The following is a 15761-nucleotide window of genomic DNA, read 5'->3' as shown; positions in this document are numbered from 1 at the left end:
ATTAAGTCGAGTTGCATGATCTTAGAAAACAACTTGATGATAAAGTTACTCATACAAATTGGTCTAAACTATGATAGCTTTAAAGAGCTTTTATCTTTTGGAATCAAAGATATAAAACATGCATTGGCTCCAATAGTAATAATACCTTCCTTGAAAAACGACACCACCGCCTCGATGACATCCTTCTTTATTATCTCCCAAGAGCTGACATAGAAATGCCCTTGATAGCCATCTGGACCGGGGCAGCTATCAGAGTTCATGGCTTTTACCGCTTCTAATATTTCTAGAGGAGTGGGGACTGAGCATAGAAATTCATTTACTTCTTGAGACACACTCTGCGGAATAAGATTGAGTAGGTCCTCACTGATCGAGGTCTCCTTCTTCTTGAATTTTTCAGTGTAGTATGCTACTACATATTGCTTTATGTCCTCCTGATTCGATAAAACCATTCCCTCTTCATTTTGTATTTCTAAGAACATGGACTTTGAAAGCCTGAGTTTACATAGCCTATGATAATAGGCTGTGTTTCTTTCACTACACAATCATCCAAATTGGCTTTACTTTTCATCTTCCAGTAAGTGTCCTTAACTGAATAGGCTTCTTCTAAAAGAGCTTCCTTGTTGACCATTTCTTCATACCATGCAATATTACTTGGGTTTTCATTGTCTTTATCTGTGCTTCCTCCATTGCCATTTTTGCAGAAACAACTCTCTGTTCAATATCTTCGAAGGCAAACTTGTTCCACTCTCTTAACTCTATCTTAAGCATCTTTAGTTTTTGAGTGAAATGGTAAATGGGGGAGCCTCTCACGAAACCTGGCCATTTCTCTTGCACCAACCTCTTGAAATCTTGATGAGACGTCCACGCAATATTGAATCTGAATGGAATATTATCAGGTTTGGAAATATTGGTCATACTTCCCATATGAGGTGCATGATCTGATCCTGTTCTGCTACCCACCTTGTATCTCCATCCTTCGAACTTCAATAGCCATTCTTCATTGAAAAACATTCTGTCTAACCTTGCAATTACTCTTCTTTCTCCTTTCTGATTGTTGAACCAAGTGAACTTGCTTCCCACATAATCGCTTTGAATGAGTTCATTTTGATTTACCCAGTTGTGAAAATCCGGCCTGCAGGGCGACCTTGGGTCGTGGCGGTCGAACTCCTTTCTTTTCTTCGTTGAAAGCGATTACAACATTAAAATCTCCAACCACAATCCATGGAGCATTAGGTTTGACATATTCTAACTCGATCCACAAAACTTTTCTTATTCGCCAAACAACTAGCATGAACGGTAGAAATAAAACAACCTTCCACCGATCTGATGTCTGGCGTGGTTGAGGCTTGCACCAAAAGTACATTCAAACCTCTTCTCCATAAGAGCCAAATATTACCCTTTCAATCATCGGTGTCATTGTGCACAAAATTATAATCTAAATAAGTCAGGTCTTAAGCGAAGGACATAATTATTTGTCGGCTTGATTAGTGGTTCCATCAAACATACAATGTCCGGGTTGAAATTAAGCTAACATCTCTTTTATTCTCACTAAAGATTTCTCCTTACGAACACCTCTAACATTCCAACATATATAAAATCTTCATATTGAGGGTGTGGAGGAGGGTGCTTGCATTGCTCTTGATCTTGTAGAAGGATGAGAAACACTTCTTTTCGTTTTCTTAGGCTTCCTTGCTCCCCGCAAGTGTTTTGGGTAAATCACTTTGCTTTGCGGTTCCCTTTCACTTGAGACTCTTTAAGAACTTGTTCCTACATCTGTGATTCCCCTGGATTGTTCTTCCTCAAGTAAACCGACAAAATAATTCCTTGTCTCAATCACCGGAGATGCTTCTCTACTCGCTCATGCAAAGACAATACTATCTATTATCACTTCATTGGAGGCTCAGGCTCACTTAAAAGCGCCTGCGCCTATGTTACCAGATTTCTCCAAGCTGAATCTATTGCTTTATGTGCCCTTATGACCTCTTCTTGAGGATCATGAATCACTAGCGCACTGGACATACTTCCCTGATCTCTGTGTTCCATATTTCCTTTGTCCTGATCAGTGTCTATACTCACCGCCATCTCTTGTGCTGAATCAACTGCATCCTCAAAACCCTGTTCACTGCCCACTGTTTCGGAATCCTCTTCATATTTTGAACTGTCTTCTGCCTCCCCATCAGTGTCCATATTATTATATGTCCCCCCATCTTTTCCAACTTCTTGGTCCTTATCCAGCATCACTACTTCCATAACTTCATTTGGGGTTAAAGTAGTCTTCGTTACAATGTGTGCTTCAGGTTGTTTTTCTTTTTGCCTCTATCTTTTCTTTTGGTTTTTGCTCATTTGTCTCTCCTTTTCACCTCCTTCTTTAGGATTTGTAACTGTAGGAACTGCATTCAGATCTTTCTCGAGGACTCCGCATTCTCCCACCATGTGACCCACAATTTTGCAATGGTTGCAAAATTTTGGCAATTTGGCTAATTGAACCTCGTGCCAGAATTCAATATTGGTACCCTCAACTTCTACTAGGATTTTATCAGGAACAGCTTTGGACATATCTATATCTACATGCACACTTGCATAGTATCCGTTATTTCTTTCCAGTGAGTTCTTGTCTACTCGAATAGGATTTCCGACAGTTCTTCCCATAGCCATAAGACTCTCCACCTCCCAGTATTCAAAACTGAGTCCAGGAAATTTCACCCAAACAAGGGTAGTTGAGTGCCTATGAGTGTCTATGTTGAAGTTTGGAGTCCATGGTGAAAGTCTAAGGAGTTGAGAACCAAGAAACCAAGGTTCACCGAAACTCACTTTTTTTAAGTCTATTTCATTCTTAAATTGCAGCATTAGATATCCCTTGCCTAGTGGTGAAATCTTAACCTCTTCATTCATACCCCATTTGTTGTTAGCTTCAGCTCTAGCATTCTCCAAGTTCAGGTTTTCCATGTCTAGTCTTGTTACTAGCGCATATTTGCAAGCCTCTAAACCTTTTTCTACTGCTTTGGCTGATAATTTGATTGCTAAAGTGTCCCCTCTCTTGCTTGGCAATGGCAGAGATTCCAAATCTATAGTTTGTCATTCTCTCCCTTGCTTTATCCGCATAGGACATTCCTTCATTGTTGCCGGCCGGTTATTTTTGCTGCGACTTCATCATTATTTAGGATCAAGACTCTTGTTTGTTGGTTTTGAGGCTGTTCTTTAGGTGTTTCGCATTAAGTGATCGCTCCCCTTGGTGCTAGGGTTTGTTCAAACTCTGAAAGATCCATGCTGGACAGAGAAGTGCCTCCGTTCCAACTAGTGTCCTCAGGAACCACCCAAAAAGGGGAAGTCTTTATCTCTTTTCCCTTACAAAAACTATTTGAAGCGATAAGATTTACTAAAGGAAGAAGTAAAAATACACGAAAAGACTGTGTTGACCTTCTAAAAATTAGTTCATGTTCTCAAGCTCTCTGAAAATTAGAACTCAAGATGCCCCTCATGAGCGGTCACAAGAATAAGCATAATGGTTTTGAAAGTTTTTTTTTGTAAACTCTACTTCAACTTGGAAACTTCAAGTGATGATAGTAAAATTAGTAATTTAGTCATTTTTGCCTTTGCCTCATGCCCTCATTGGTTTGGGTTAGTTGCTTATACTTTTAGGAGTCTTTAAACAATACACATTTTGTGCTTGAATTAGATAATTTTTTTAAATATAAAAACTATCATAATAAAATATTTCTTTTACATCACGAAAGATGCCTAAAAGATCTTTTTGTGATGCCCAGGTTCAAAATCTAGTATAAACTACTTTTTGTGTCCGGGACTTTCATCTACAAATCCAAAATAGTGAAAAAAAAAAATTATGTATCTCTAAAATTTTTAGTCATTTTTTGTTTTGACTATGTTACCCCCTGTTTTTTTAGTAGATTGACGATATTACCTTTGATGCTTTAACCAAACCGCACAACGTGCGTGGCGTCAATCTAGTTATAATTAATCTCACACGCTAACAAATGAATATGCCAAAGAAATAGACACGTGTCAATGTTTACAGGCCAAGATGCCCAATTTATTAGTTTTTTGTGATGGTAACAAATCTGATTTTTGCTATGTTTGGTTTTTTGTGAACCGAAAACTAAATGACAAATGGCTGCAAATGGCATGTGATTGTATTGCATCTAACTTCCTTATTTGGTAAACCCAAGGCAAAAAAATGTAAAGTTGGTTACATTATCATCTATTTCTTTTTTTCACAAACCGCCTCTCTTGTATTTGCATCTATTTACACAATTTTTTTAGCTGCAATTGGATGTCATGGAAACTACTTATATAGTGCACATAATTACAACTTGTTACAACAACTGCCTATTTGCATTTTGCTACTAAATATTATTTTGTGCGCGCTTATATGGAAATAGAAATAGGTGCAATTGCATATAAATATATCGAATAAAACAAGTACCCGATTTTTTATTTAGCTTGAGCTGACTTTTTTATGCTTAGCGAACCAATCGAACCCACTTAGAATCTCTACAACTTTTAAGTACCTTTAAAACCACATTATCAACCCGAAAAAAAAAAGTCAATTACAGGCGGCAACTCGTTCCTTGTGAGAGAGAGAATCAAAGAAGGCCCACTTAACTTACTGTCATTCTCTGCAAATATTTTTTTCTTCTGTAACGCAATACAACCATGAGTTTGACAGTTCTTCATGAGAGGACAGAGTAACGCATGGATTCATAGATTGGTCTAATTTGTGGTTGATTTGAGTGATACGGGTTATCCAATAAGTTTTGAGGTTGATGAGTGAAGGGTTTAGTGTTGAGATGGGCATCATTATTTTATTGTGGAAACTATCGGTTGATTTACAAGAATTTTAAATTCCAGTACATACAAACTCATTAAACACAAAGACATGCGGGCAAGTCTCTATTCGATTTAATAGTGAACGCATTTCTAAAATCAAGGCTTACTTAGTACTATAAATAATTGTGATCACCGGAGTTGGGTTGAGTGAACAATATTGATTTCAGAGTTGTGAATCCCAAAATGACTTCTTCTCTTGTTTACTTCTTCTCCTTCCTCTTTATCATCCTTGCCTACTACCCCACCTACACTGCTTCTCGGAATCTCTTACCTTTATATCCTCCTCCTCCACCATGGCTCACCCCACCACCAACTAGTACTCCATCCACCACACTGCTCCAAACCCCTCCATCCACCACCACAATGTATTATCCTCCTCAAAACAATAATGGAGGAGGGATCAACAAAACCGTAAAGATTTTAATTATCGTATCAAGTTCTATCGTGATAATGGGGTTTTCCCTTTCGATCCTTCTTTGTTGTTTTCAGCTTTGTCTATATTGTTTGCTCTGATGATCGAATAACTTGATTAGGAGGATCTCATCAATATGGTTGTTTGTAGTACGACAATAGTCAATAGATACAGGGAGGGCCTACCCTTGTTAGCCCCGTAGAATATGTTGTGTAATCCAAATATATATCAGAATAACTTTGTGGACAGGCTACTATTTGATGTCCACGAAACAGCAAGTGCTGATTGGTGGAGTTGGTGCCCCAAAAACATGTTTATGTGCTCTAAAATAATTTGGACCAATGAGCTGCTGTTTGTGGACAAGTCTGTCCACAAATTCGCTCACAATATATATTGGTCTATTGTTTTTTTTTTTTTCTTTCAATAATCAATAATATATTAGTCTGTATATCAGTCTCAAATATATATTGTTTTTTCTTCTTCACCTTATCCTACCTAATGTGATCAATTCAAGAAACATAACCATCAATTCTGATGGAATATGAGAGCAAATAACTTAGTGAGAAGAGAATTGATGCTCCCTAAAATTACCTGTTGTTCTTGCTATACTAGGATATCAAATCATGCTCCCTAAAATTACCAAAAAAAATCAGGCTCCCTAAGTTTATAGGTAAAACCTTTTAGGTGAGAAGAGAATTTATGAAAGAGTCTGCAGATGCCAAATAATCTAAACGAGAGAAATATGTAGATACTAGTTTTTGAACCCGTACTACGAATGGGTGCCGTTATATGAAAATGTTTTTTTTCTTATGATTTGAAAAAAAAACATATATTTTTATTTTCGCTTTAATGTATGAGTAAAAAAATATATTTATATTATATTTATCTTGTAACTTTTACTTATGATAAATCAGAGATCATACTAAAAGCTATTTTATTTTCAATAACTTAGTGATAGCGAAAAGACAAACTATATACTCGTAGTTGTCTGTCAGCTCAAACGCTTGTCTATATATATATGTGTGTGTTTTTATATTAAGTTGTTCTGAAAATTATTTGCAACTATGTATAACTATGAGATATGATCGAATATTATATTGATCTCTCACCCAAATTTCTTGTAACATGAAAAACCCACTCTCAATAAAATAAAATAAATAAATAAATAAACCACCTTTGATAAAACCCTTCTATTTCATTTTGTTGTTCAACAATAGAATTTTGATTGGAGCTAGTTTTGTGAGAATGCCCAATGAGACGAAGATCAAATTCTAGTTACTAGAATAGCAGAGTATTCCCAATCATACGAAAATAGATATGATACACAACATTTTTAATACATATCCAAACATTATACTTTAAGGTTATATCAAATGAATTTGCATAAAGTTTTTGATTTCCCGTTAATTATTTTTTGAGCTTAATTCAATGCATTTGCATACAATTTTTGATTTCTCATTAATTATTTTTTGATGTTAATTCAATGCATTTGCATCCAATTTTTACATAATTATTCTTTGAGGTTAGTTCAACGCATTTTCATCCAATTTTTTTATTTCTTGTTAATTATTCTTTGAGATTAATTCAATGCATTTATATCCAATTTTCCATTACTTATTCTGTGAGGTTAGTTCAACACATTTTCATCCAATTTTATGATTTATTGTTAATTATTCATTAAGGTTAGTTAAATGCAATTTCATCAAGTTTCCGATTTCCCATTAATTATTCATTGAGGTTAGTTCCATGCAGTTGCAACCAATTTACGATTTATCGTTAATTATCCTTTGAGATTAATTCCTTACATTTGCATCCAGTTTCCATTTCCGTTAATTCAATGCATATGCATCCTATTTTTTATTTCATTTTAATTATTGTTTGAGGTTAGTTCGATGTAGTTGCATTCAGCTTTCGATTCCTATTAATTATTCTATGAGGTCAGTTCAATGCACTTGTATCCCGTTTCCGATTTTTCGTTAGTTCATTGCATTTGCGATTAGTTCGATGCATTTGCATTTAGTTTCTGATTTCATGTTAGTTAATGATTCTTTGAGGTTAGCTCGATGTCGTTGCATCCAGTTTCCGATTTTTCGTTAATTATTCTTTGAGGTTAGTTCGATGTATTTGCATCCAGTTTCCGATTTCCCGTTAATAATTTGTTGAGGCTAGTTCGATGTATTTGCATCCAGTTTCCAATTTTCCATTAATTGTTCTTTGAGGTTAGTTTGATGCATTTGTATCCAGTTTCCGATTTTTCGTTAATTATTCTTTGAGGTCAATTTGATGTATTGGTATCCAGTTTCTGATTTACCGTTAATTATTCTCTGATGCTAGTTCAATGTGTTTTCATCCATTTTTCTATTTCTCGTTAATTAATTTTTGAGATTAGTTTCATACATTTGCGTCCAGTTTTTAATTTTCCGTTAATTATTCATTGTGGTTAGGTCAATGCATTTGCATTCAGGTTCTGATTTCCCATTAATTATTCTTTGAAGTTAGTTCGTTACATTTACATCAAGTTTCTCGATTTCTCATTAATAATTTTTTGAGGTTAGTTCGATCAAATAATCTAAACGAGAGAAATATGTAGATACTAGTTTTTGAACCCGTACTACGAATGGGTGCCGTTATATGAAAATGTTTTTTTTTTTTATGATTTGAAAAAAAACATATATTTTTATTTTCGCTTTAATGTATGAGTAAAAAAATATATTTATATTATATTTATCTTGTAACTTTTACTTATGATAAATCAGAGATCATACTAAAAGCTATTTTATTTTCAATAACTTAGTGATAGCGAAAAGACAAACTATATACTCGTAGTTGTCTATCAGCTCAAACGCTTGTCTATATATATGTGTGTGTTTTTATATATTAAGTTGTTCTGAAAATTATTTGTAACTATGTAGAACTATGAGATATGATCGAATATTATATTGATCTCTAACCCAAATTTCTTGTAACATGAAAAACCCACTTTCAATAAAATAAAAAATAAATAAATAAACCACCTTTGATAAAACCCTTCTACTTTATTTTGTTATTCAACAATAGAATTTTGATTGAAGCTAGTTTTGTGAGAATGCCCAATGAGACGAAGATCAAATTCAAGTTACTAGAATAGCAGACCATTCCCAATCGTACGAAAATAGATATGATACACAACATTTTTAATACAAAACTATATTTGTCGAGGCATTCCCACTACATATCCAAACATTATACTTTAAGGTTATATCAAATGAATTTGCATAAAGTTTTTTTATTTCCCGTTAATTATTTTTTGAGCTTAATTCAATGCATTTGCATACAATTTTTGATTTCTCATTAATTATTTTTTTATGTTAATTCAATGCATTTGCATCCAATTTTTACATAATTATTCTTTGAGGTTAGTTCAACGCATTTTCATCCAATTTTTTGATTTCTTGTTAACTATTCTTTGAGATTAATTCAATGAATTTATATCCAATTTTCCATTACTTATTCTGTGAGGTTAGTTCAACACATTTTCATTCAGTTTTATGATTTATTGTTAATTATTCAATGCAATTTCATCAAGTTAGTTCCATTATTCATTGAGTTAGTTTCATGCAACCAATTTACGATTTATCGTTAATTATCCTTTGAGATTAATTCCTTACATTTGCATCCAATTTCCATTTCCCGTTAATTCGATGCATATGCATCCTGTTTTTTATTTCATTTTAATTATTGTTTGAGGTTAGTTTGATGTAGTTGCATCCAACTTTCGATTCCTATTAATTATTCTATGAGGTCAGTTCAATGCACTTGTATCCCGTTTTCGATTTTTCGTTAGTTCATTGCATTTGCGATTAGTTCGATACATTTGCATTTAGTTTCTGATTTCATGTTAGTTAATGATTCTATGAGGTTAGCTCGATGTCGTTGCATCCAGTTTCTGATTTTTCGTTAATTATTCTTTGAGGTTAGTTCGATATATTTGCATCCAGTTTCCGATTTCCCGTTAATAATTTGTTGAGGCTAGTTCGATGTATTTGCATCCAGTTTCCAATTTTCCATTAATTGTTCTTTGAGGTTAGTTTGATGCATTTGTATCCAGTTTCCGATTTTTCGTTAATTATTCTTTGAGGTCAGTTTGATGTATTGGTATCCAGTTTCTGATTTACCGTTAATTATTCTCTGAAGCTAGTTCAATGTGTTTTCATCCATTTTTTTTATTTCTCGTTAATTAATTTTTGAGGTTAGTTTCATGCATTTGCGTCCAGTTTCTAATTTTTCTTTAATTATTCATTGTGGTTAGGTCAATGCATTTGCATTCAGGTTATGATTTCCCATTAATTATTCTTTGAAGTTAGTTCGTTACATTTGCATCAAGTTTCTCGATTTCTCATTAATAATTTTTTGAGGTTAGTTCAATCAATTTGTTTCAGTATCCGATTTCCCATTAGTTATTCTTTGAGGTTGGTTCAATACAATTGCACCTAGTTTCCGATTTCCTGTTAATTATTATTTGATATTAATTTAATGCATTTGCATCAAGTTTCCAATTTTCCATTAGTTATTAATTTGAAATTAGTTTAATGCATTTACATCCGGTTTTTTATTTCCCATTAATTATCCAAAGTGGTGTGTAATACCTATACACCAACTTCTATTAATCCTTATGTAGTATCTTTGCAAACATGACATTAAAAAAATTATACATGATTCACTTTGTAAGATCATCAAAGTCTATTTAGTTTCTAATTTCTCGTTAATTATTCTTCGAAATTTATTTTCAATAAATTTGCATCTAATTTCCGATTCCCATATATAAAGTTATTTTTACATCTTGATGAAACACAACATTTGGGACCAGAACTAAGACGCCACGATGATAAAGGTATTTTTACAAGTCTATGTTGATATTTCAGTGGCATCATCTATTTTTGAAAAATGAAATTTGGCAACACAAGGTGAAATATTGATCATGGTATAAAATCAAAACAGGTAATCCAAGGTGAAATATTGATCATGGAATAAGATCAAAACAGGTAATGTCGAATATACAATATTAATATCTAAAAACTTTGAAACAAGATATAATCCTTGGGTTATTGAATTGGTACAGCAGAAAGCACTCTGAATGACTCAACTAGTCTAATGATATTGGTAGCGAGAAACGCCTTGTGCAAGTTGATTCACTGGCCTTGTCCCTAGTTTGTAATGTCAAACTAGCTATCATCGCGAGTAATATAATGATCTACAAGCAGCCGTGACTTCTTTTTCAGACTGACCTTGCATTAACACTTCCTGGACAAATGATTAGCAAAAAGTTAACATGCTTTCACATACATGAACAGAAGTGACAATGTAAAATAATAAGATGTTCTCGCCAAGAGACATATCTCCAAAAACTTGACGAGTTTGAACATTCATGCTATTCCAAGCAATTCACTTTTCCCAGTTCAAAGGGAGAATAGAAAATGCAACGCAAATCAACCCATCCAGTTATTTGGTAGCTCGGGATGCCCTGGCCCCGAATAAATGAGCCCGATTGCCCTAAAAGCATAAAATGTCAGAGGAGTTTATGCTACAGGCAAGTGATTTGAGGAGTCTTCAGTATGTGTTGGCAAAAGCTCTGCTTGACGAGAGAGTCCAGGTCCAATGGGGGTGAAGTCCATCATGTTAAACTCCCCAAAAACACTTGTACTTAACATAAGTATGTAATTTCAGTATGCATATGAAGCAGAGTAAATCAAACAACAATTTCCCTCTCACAAGTTCCAAATTAACCACTACAGGTCTAAAAGTGTCACGGAAGGTTTGGGCAGAGGTTTATAAGATATACAAGAAGCAGTTTATTGTTTAAAATTCACAGAAAGAAATGAAAATGCCCTTAAATATTACCTAGCCACGGGGTTGCAATTGTTGCTAGTACTTCACATCATATGCACCATTTCTTCAACTATCATCAGCCTGTTATCTCCTTGCAATCTCTGCACAAATCATCAAGAAGGAAATGCTTTCAATGACCACATTTCTCCTTTAAAAGGATGGGTTAAACCTGCAACCTCAAACTAACAAGATCCTCTACTAGAGAAAATGAAAATCAAGTGCCCCACTCCCTCCACAGACGAAAAGATCTCTTTCAAAAGATTTGTCAATGCTTTCTGCCCTAGAAAATCGTTTTAATTACCTCTAATAGGATCGTTATCTCTGCCCTTGTATAGTGAACAGCTGCTCCCATGTTGACAACTTGTTCAATGTCTGCAATAGATATAAGATCCAAGTGATTTGCCCGCATATGCTGTCCAAATGTGGTGCCAAATGCTTCCACCCTGCAGGCCATGGGAGAAAAGAAAAATACAACAATGAATAATAAGAGGCCGAAAATATCAAGTAAATATGCTTTTTATGCAATGCATTTGCTTGCAGACCTTTCAGGTGATATATTAGGTTGTCCTGCCGGCTGTTCATCTACTTCCATGGCATCTGCAGTTTCACTGGTAAAAGTAACAAAGCAAAATGGAAATGACATTAAACCCAAGCTTTAACACGTATTGGAGAGGGAATATGAGTTTAATGTTAACATTTATGAGACACCAGAAATGGAAAATGATACAGGTTTTGAGATCTGAGAACTACCATTAAACCAAGGAAGACATCCTAAATACCATGTCTAGAGTCTTAAATACCCACCCTGCAGTCGTAGCAGTGTCACCATTGTCAGTTCCATTATTGCGGCCAGAATTATCAGCTTTCTTTTTCCTCCCCAGCTCCCTTTCCCTTTCTTGCTCACGTTCCTCCATCTCAGCCAACTCCTTATGATATATAGCAAAATTAAGAACTTTAAGAGCAGCTTCAACATCAACCTTTGCAACCTACACAAGACAGATGAATCAGTTCAACCCACGTCTTTCAACGCATAAGATTACATACTAGATAACATGAAGGATCAGTTCAACAAAGCACCTTTTTGCTTAACTTCAGCTTTGCATGAGCAGTTGAGAGACGTATAATGGTCTCTAGTGTTCGGGCAGTAATTGGAAGTGTTCCTCCCCCAGACTACAGAGCAATAACAGAAGTATATGAATACAATTCAAGAGAAAAAGACAGAATATTTTTTAATTGGGTAATTAGATTGGCACTCTAAATTATCAAATCTTACCGTTGCAGTTGAACTAGCATTTCTAAGCTCCGCATACACTGTGGCAATATGGTCAGACGCCTGAGAGGAAACTCGATTTAAATTCACTCCAGGACTATATAAACATATGTTTGGTTGATCCATGACGGTTTCAAGGCATATAAATGAGGACTATCTATGTATTTGGGGACAATGTTTGAAGAGTAATGGATATATGTGAATACCTCATCTGTCAGCTCTGGCTGAATCCTATGCTTCGCATAATGAATGTACTTTTTAAGAAATTTGATGGTTAGTGTATCACGCTTGCGCCCCCTTCCAGATTTCTTACCATGTAGCAGGCGGTTATATTTGACAAAGACAGATGAATTCTGATCAGTATCGTCTTCTCCATTAGAGGTCCCACCACCTTGAAATTAAGTCACTCCATCAGCCTTGTACAATAAAAGTAAACACTACAGTTACTACATCCGTAAAGAAACTTTCTGCTTACCTCTATCTGCTGAGCGAAATTGGTGCATGCGCACAACATGCTCTGAGATTTGAGTATCAATGTCAGCATCCATTTGATCCAGCACTATGAAAAGTAAGTCAAAACGAGAAAGCAACGAGTCTGGCAGTCCAATATTTTTTGTTGGGGTTATTGAGCGGTCATACTATGTATTCAGACAAAAAACATAAAATCAGGTTTACAGCATGAAGGACAATTGTCACCGAAAACAATTACAAACATATTTCAGCATGAAGTCTCACAGAAAGCCTTATCATAGATGAATGGTTACAGGATACAAACTGTCTTAGAATTAGTGTGTGACTTACCGTCCCATATATAGGGTTAGCTGCTGCCACCACACTACATCGAGCATTGAGTGACGCGTGAATACCAGCTTTGGCAATAGTTACAGTCTGTTGCTCCATAACTTCATGAATGGCAACACGATCTTGATCATTCATCTTGTCAAACTCGTCAATACAAACAACACCTCGATCGGCAAGAACCATTGCTCCTGCCTCTAGTCTTCTTTCTCCTGATCAAACGCGCACAAATAGTTTTGCACCATTATAATCAGCTAATAGTAATACGAACTCGTGAAAAAGAAATTACCTGTTTCTTGGTCAGAAGTAACAGCTGCTGTTAAACCAACACCAGAAGAACCACGACCAGTTGTTGATATGGCTAGAGGAGCAATATTCATAATTGCTCTTAAAAGTTGAGACTTGGCAACAGAAGGATCGCCAACCATCATCATGTTAATGTCACTAAATGTAAGCACATTCTACAAGTCAGTAAGGATTTGAACAATTCTACTATTTAGTAAATAAATATGTTTAAGCAAAGAGAAGAAAACCTAACATACCCTCTTAAGTGAGTCCCATTTTTCAAGTTCTTTTCCATTCCACCAAGCATCAATAAAATAACTGCCTTCTTGATCCATGAATGCCCATATATAGAAGGCGCAAGTGAGTTACCAAGTAATTCAAATGCATCCTCCCTCTCAGCTATTTTTCTAATATTCTTGAGATCATCAGTAGTGTAGTTTGGTGCATTTGCTTCCTTGTTGAGTAGAGAAACATTATTAGCTATGAGGATGGTCCTACAGAAAAACATTACTAGAAGCTTAATCAAAAGATAACATTGCATAACAAGAAGTACGGAAATAAACGGAAGTAGTATATCACTGAAGATTGAAGCAACCTGAATACTCCATTCACACTGCCTTGACTTTTACCAGGAAGAGCTTTATACACCCCTACAATCGCTACACGGTCTCCAGGCTTGCACGCATCCACCAAGTCATCCTCTACAATAACATCCACAGTTCGTGGAAGCTGACCAGGGGCAGAATTCTCAGGCACCTCTTGCATAGACAAAGTCTGGTGGTCTTTATATTTGCATAACCCATACTCAGTAACCAATAAATTTCCACTCTCATCCTGAAACCACAATCATGTTTCAACAAACTTTCCACTATTTAATAAAGTTAACATACAAAGACATTGACCAATTCAACATACCCGTGTGGGATAAACCGAACCCGTTGGTAATCCAACATATGAAGTAATGTCCCTATACTCACGCGATGTAAATTCACGCGTTGTAGGGCAGAAATGCACACTTTTCACAACCTTTGGTCTTACAAGAGAACCTTCAGATACCCAAAAAAACAAGTCTAGTTACTACAAACACATACTCAATCCAATAAAACAAAACCAAATAAAAAAACCATATATACATACATTTAGTAATGATCCCTTCAACGCAAACCATAGACCCAATAAACGAAGAAAGAAGATCCCTCGGCGTAACTCTTCTAGAAACAAAAGGTCCTTCAAATCCAACAAGAACTTGTTCTCCTTCTTTCAAATATTTAGGATTAATATTCCTAGTCACTTCAGTTAATGCATCCGAAAACGGTTGTAAATATTCACTTGGTGTCCTAAGTAGCCTAAAACAAAAAAAACACAAAAAATCACAAAAATGCAAAACACAAATAAAGGGGCGGTAAATAAATTAAAGTTATAACACAAACCTGCGAGTTAACTCAGCATTGTAATCATAAAGATCAGAGATATCGACGATTAGTCTACGACGGCTTAAGTCAATCATGTTTCTAATTGCTTGCATGTAAATACCTTTGCCCACCTATTAAAAAACATGATACATTTATTAAAATGGACTTAAAAATATGTAAAATTTGATAAAGAATGGATTTTTAAGTGGTTGACTTACGTCTTGGTCTAGAAACTCCATGAATGTCCGCTTGTTAGCAGCCATGGATTCGTCGCTGATGTCCATTTTGTGAGTAGTCTTGTTTTCTGGTTTGTGTGTAATGGAGAGAGAGATAGAGAGAGAGGGGTGGTTGTTTGTTTGCTTTGGCGGCTTTTTCTTGTAATGGAGTTGTTTTGGGCGGGAAAGAGTGTTGTTTTGGCGGGAGATGTATTGTTATAGAGGTAGTACTATCATACTCCAGGGTGTTTGGTTGCAAACTGTCTACAGCTGTTGTTAATGTTCCACGTAGGTTATATATTTATTTTTCTTTTTTAGATAATGAAGAGTGGAAGACAAATATGATTGGTGATTTAATGGGGAACTCATCAAATTGCATTGGGCAACCCGAAAAAAATATATAAATATTACAAGTTTGTCATTTCCTAAAAAAAAAATATTTTCAACCCAAGCCTAACAAACGGTCCAACCGGTCTCACACTGTTGAAACCATAGAGTCGTTTGAGTGTACACTCAAACGGTCTCGCAATGTCGTTTAAGTATATACTAAAACGGTCTTACTCAAGCAGTCTTCGCTCTTGGGTTTTTAGTTAGATGATATGGCGGGGGTCGTTTGGGCAGTTACCAAGACGATATGGCTGAGTCGTTTGGGGACTCTC

General features: G+C 35.3%; 1 protein-coding gene across 1 annotated transcript; it reads right to left on the bottom strand.

Moving 5' to 3' along the window:
- Positions 1-10201: 10201 nt before the first annotated feature.
- On the bottom strand, positions 10202-15270 carry MCM3 (Minichromosome maintenance (MCM2/3/5) family protein). The gene is made up of 17 exons (XM_086584227.1): positions 15106-15270; positions 14906-15018; positions 14613-14821; positions 14391-14521; positions 14071-14309; positions 13733-13969; positions 13480-13634; positions 13194-13402; positions 12868-13030; positions 12599-12783; positions 12396-12455; positions 12200-12292; positions 11927-12108; positions 11665-11730; positions 11424-11565; positions 11135-11223; positions 10202-10537 (listed from the first exon to the last, which is right to left on the bottom strand). The coding sequence occupies exons 1-16, from the start codon at positions 15169-15171 to the stop codon at positions 11167-11169; spliced, it is 2307 nt and encodes a 768-aa protein (XP_086440353.1). The 5' UTR covers positions 15172-15270; the 3' UTR covers positions 10202-10537; positions 11135-11166.
- Positions 15271-15761: the final 491 nt, after the last annotated feature.

Source organism: Coptis chinensis, chromosome 9, assembly GCF_015680905.1.
Source record: "Coptis chinensis isolate HL-2020 chromosome 9, ASM1568090v1, whole genome shotgun sequence".
In the NCBI taxonomy this organism is placed as follows: Eukaryota; Viridiplantae; Streptophyta; class Magnoliopsida; order Ranunculales; family Ranunculaceae; genus Coptis; species Coptis chinensis.
This window is presented reverse-complemented; position numbering and strand designations above follow the sequence as displayed.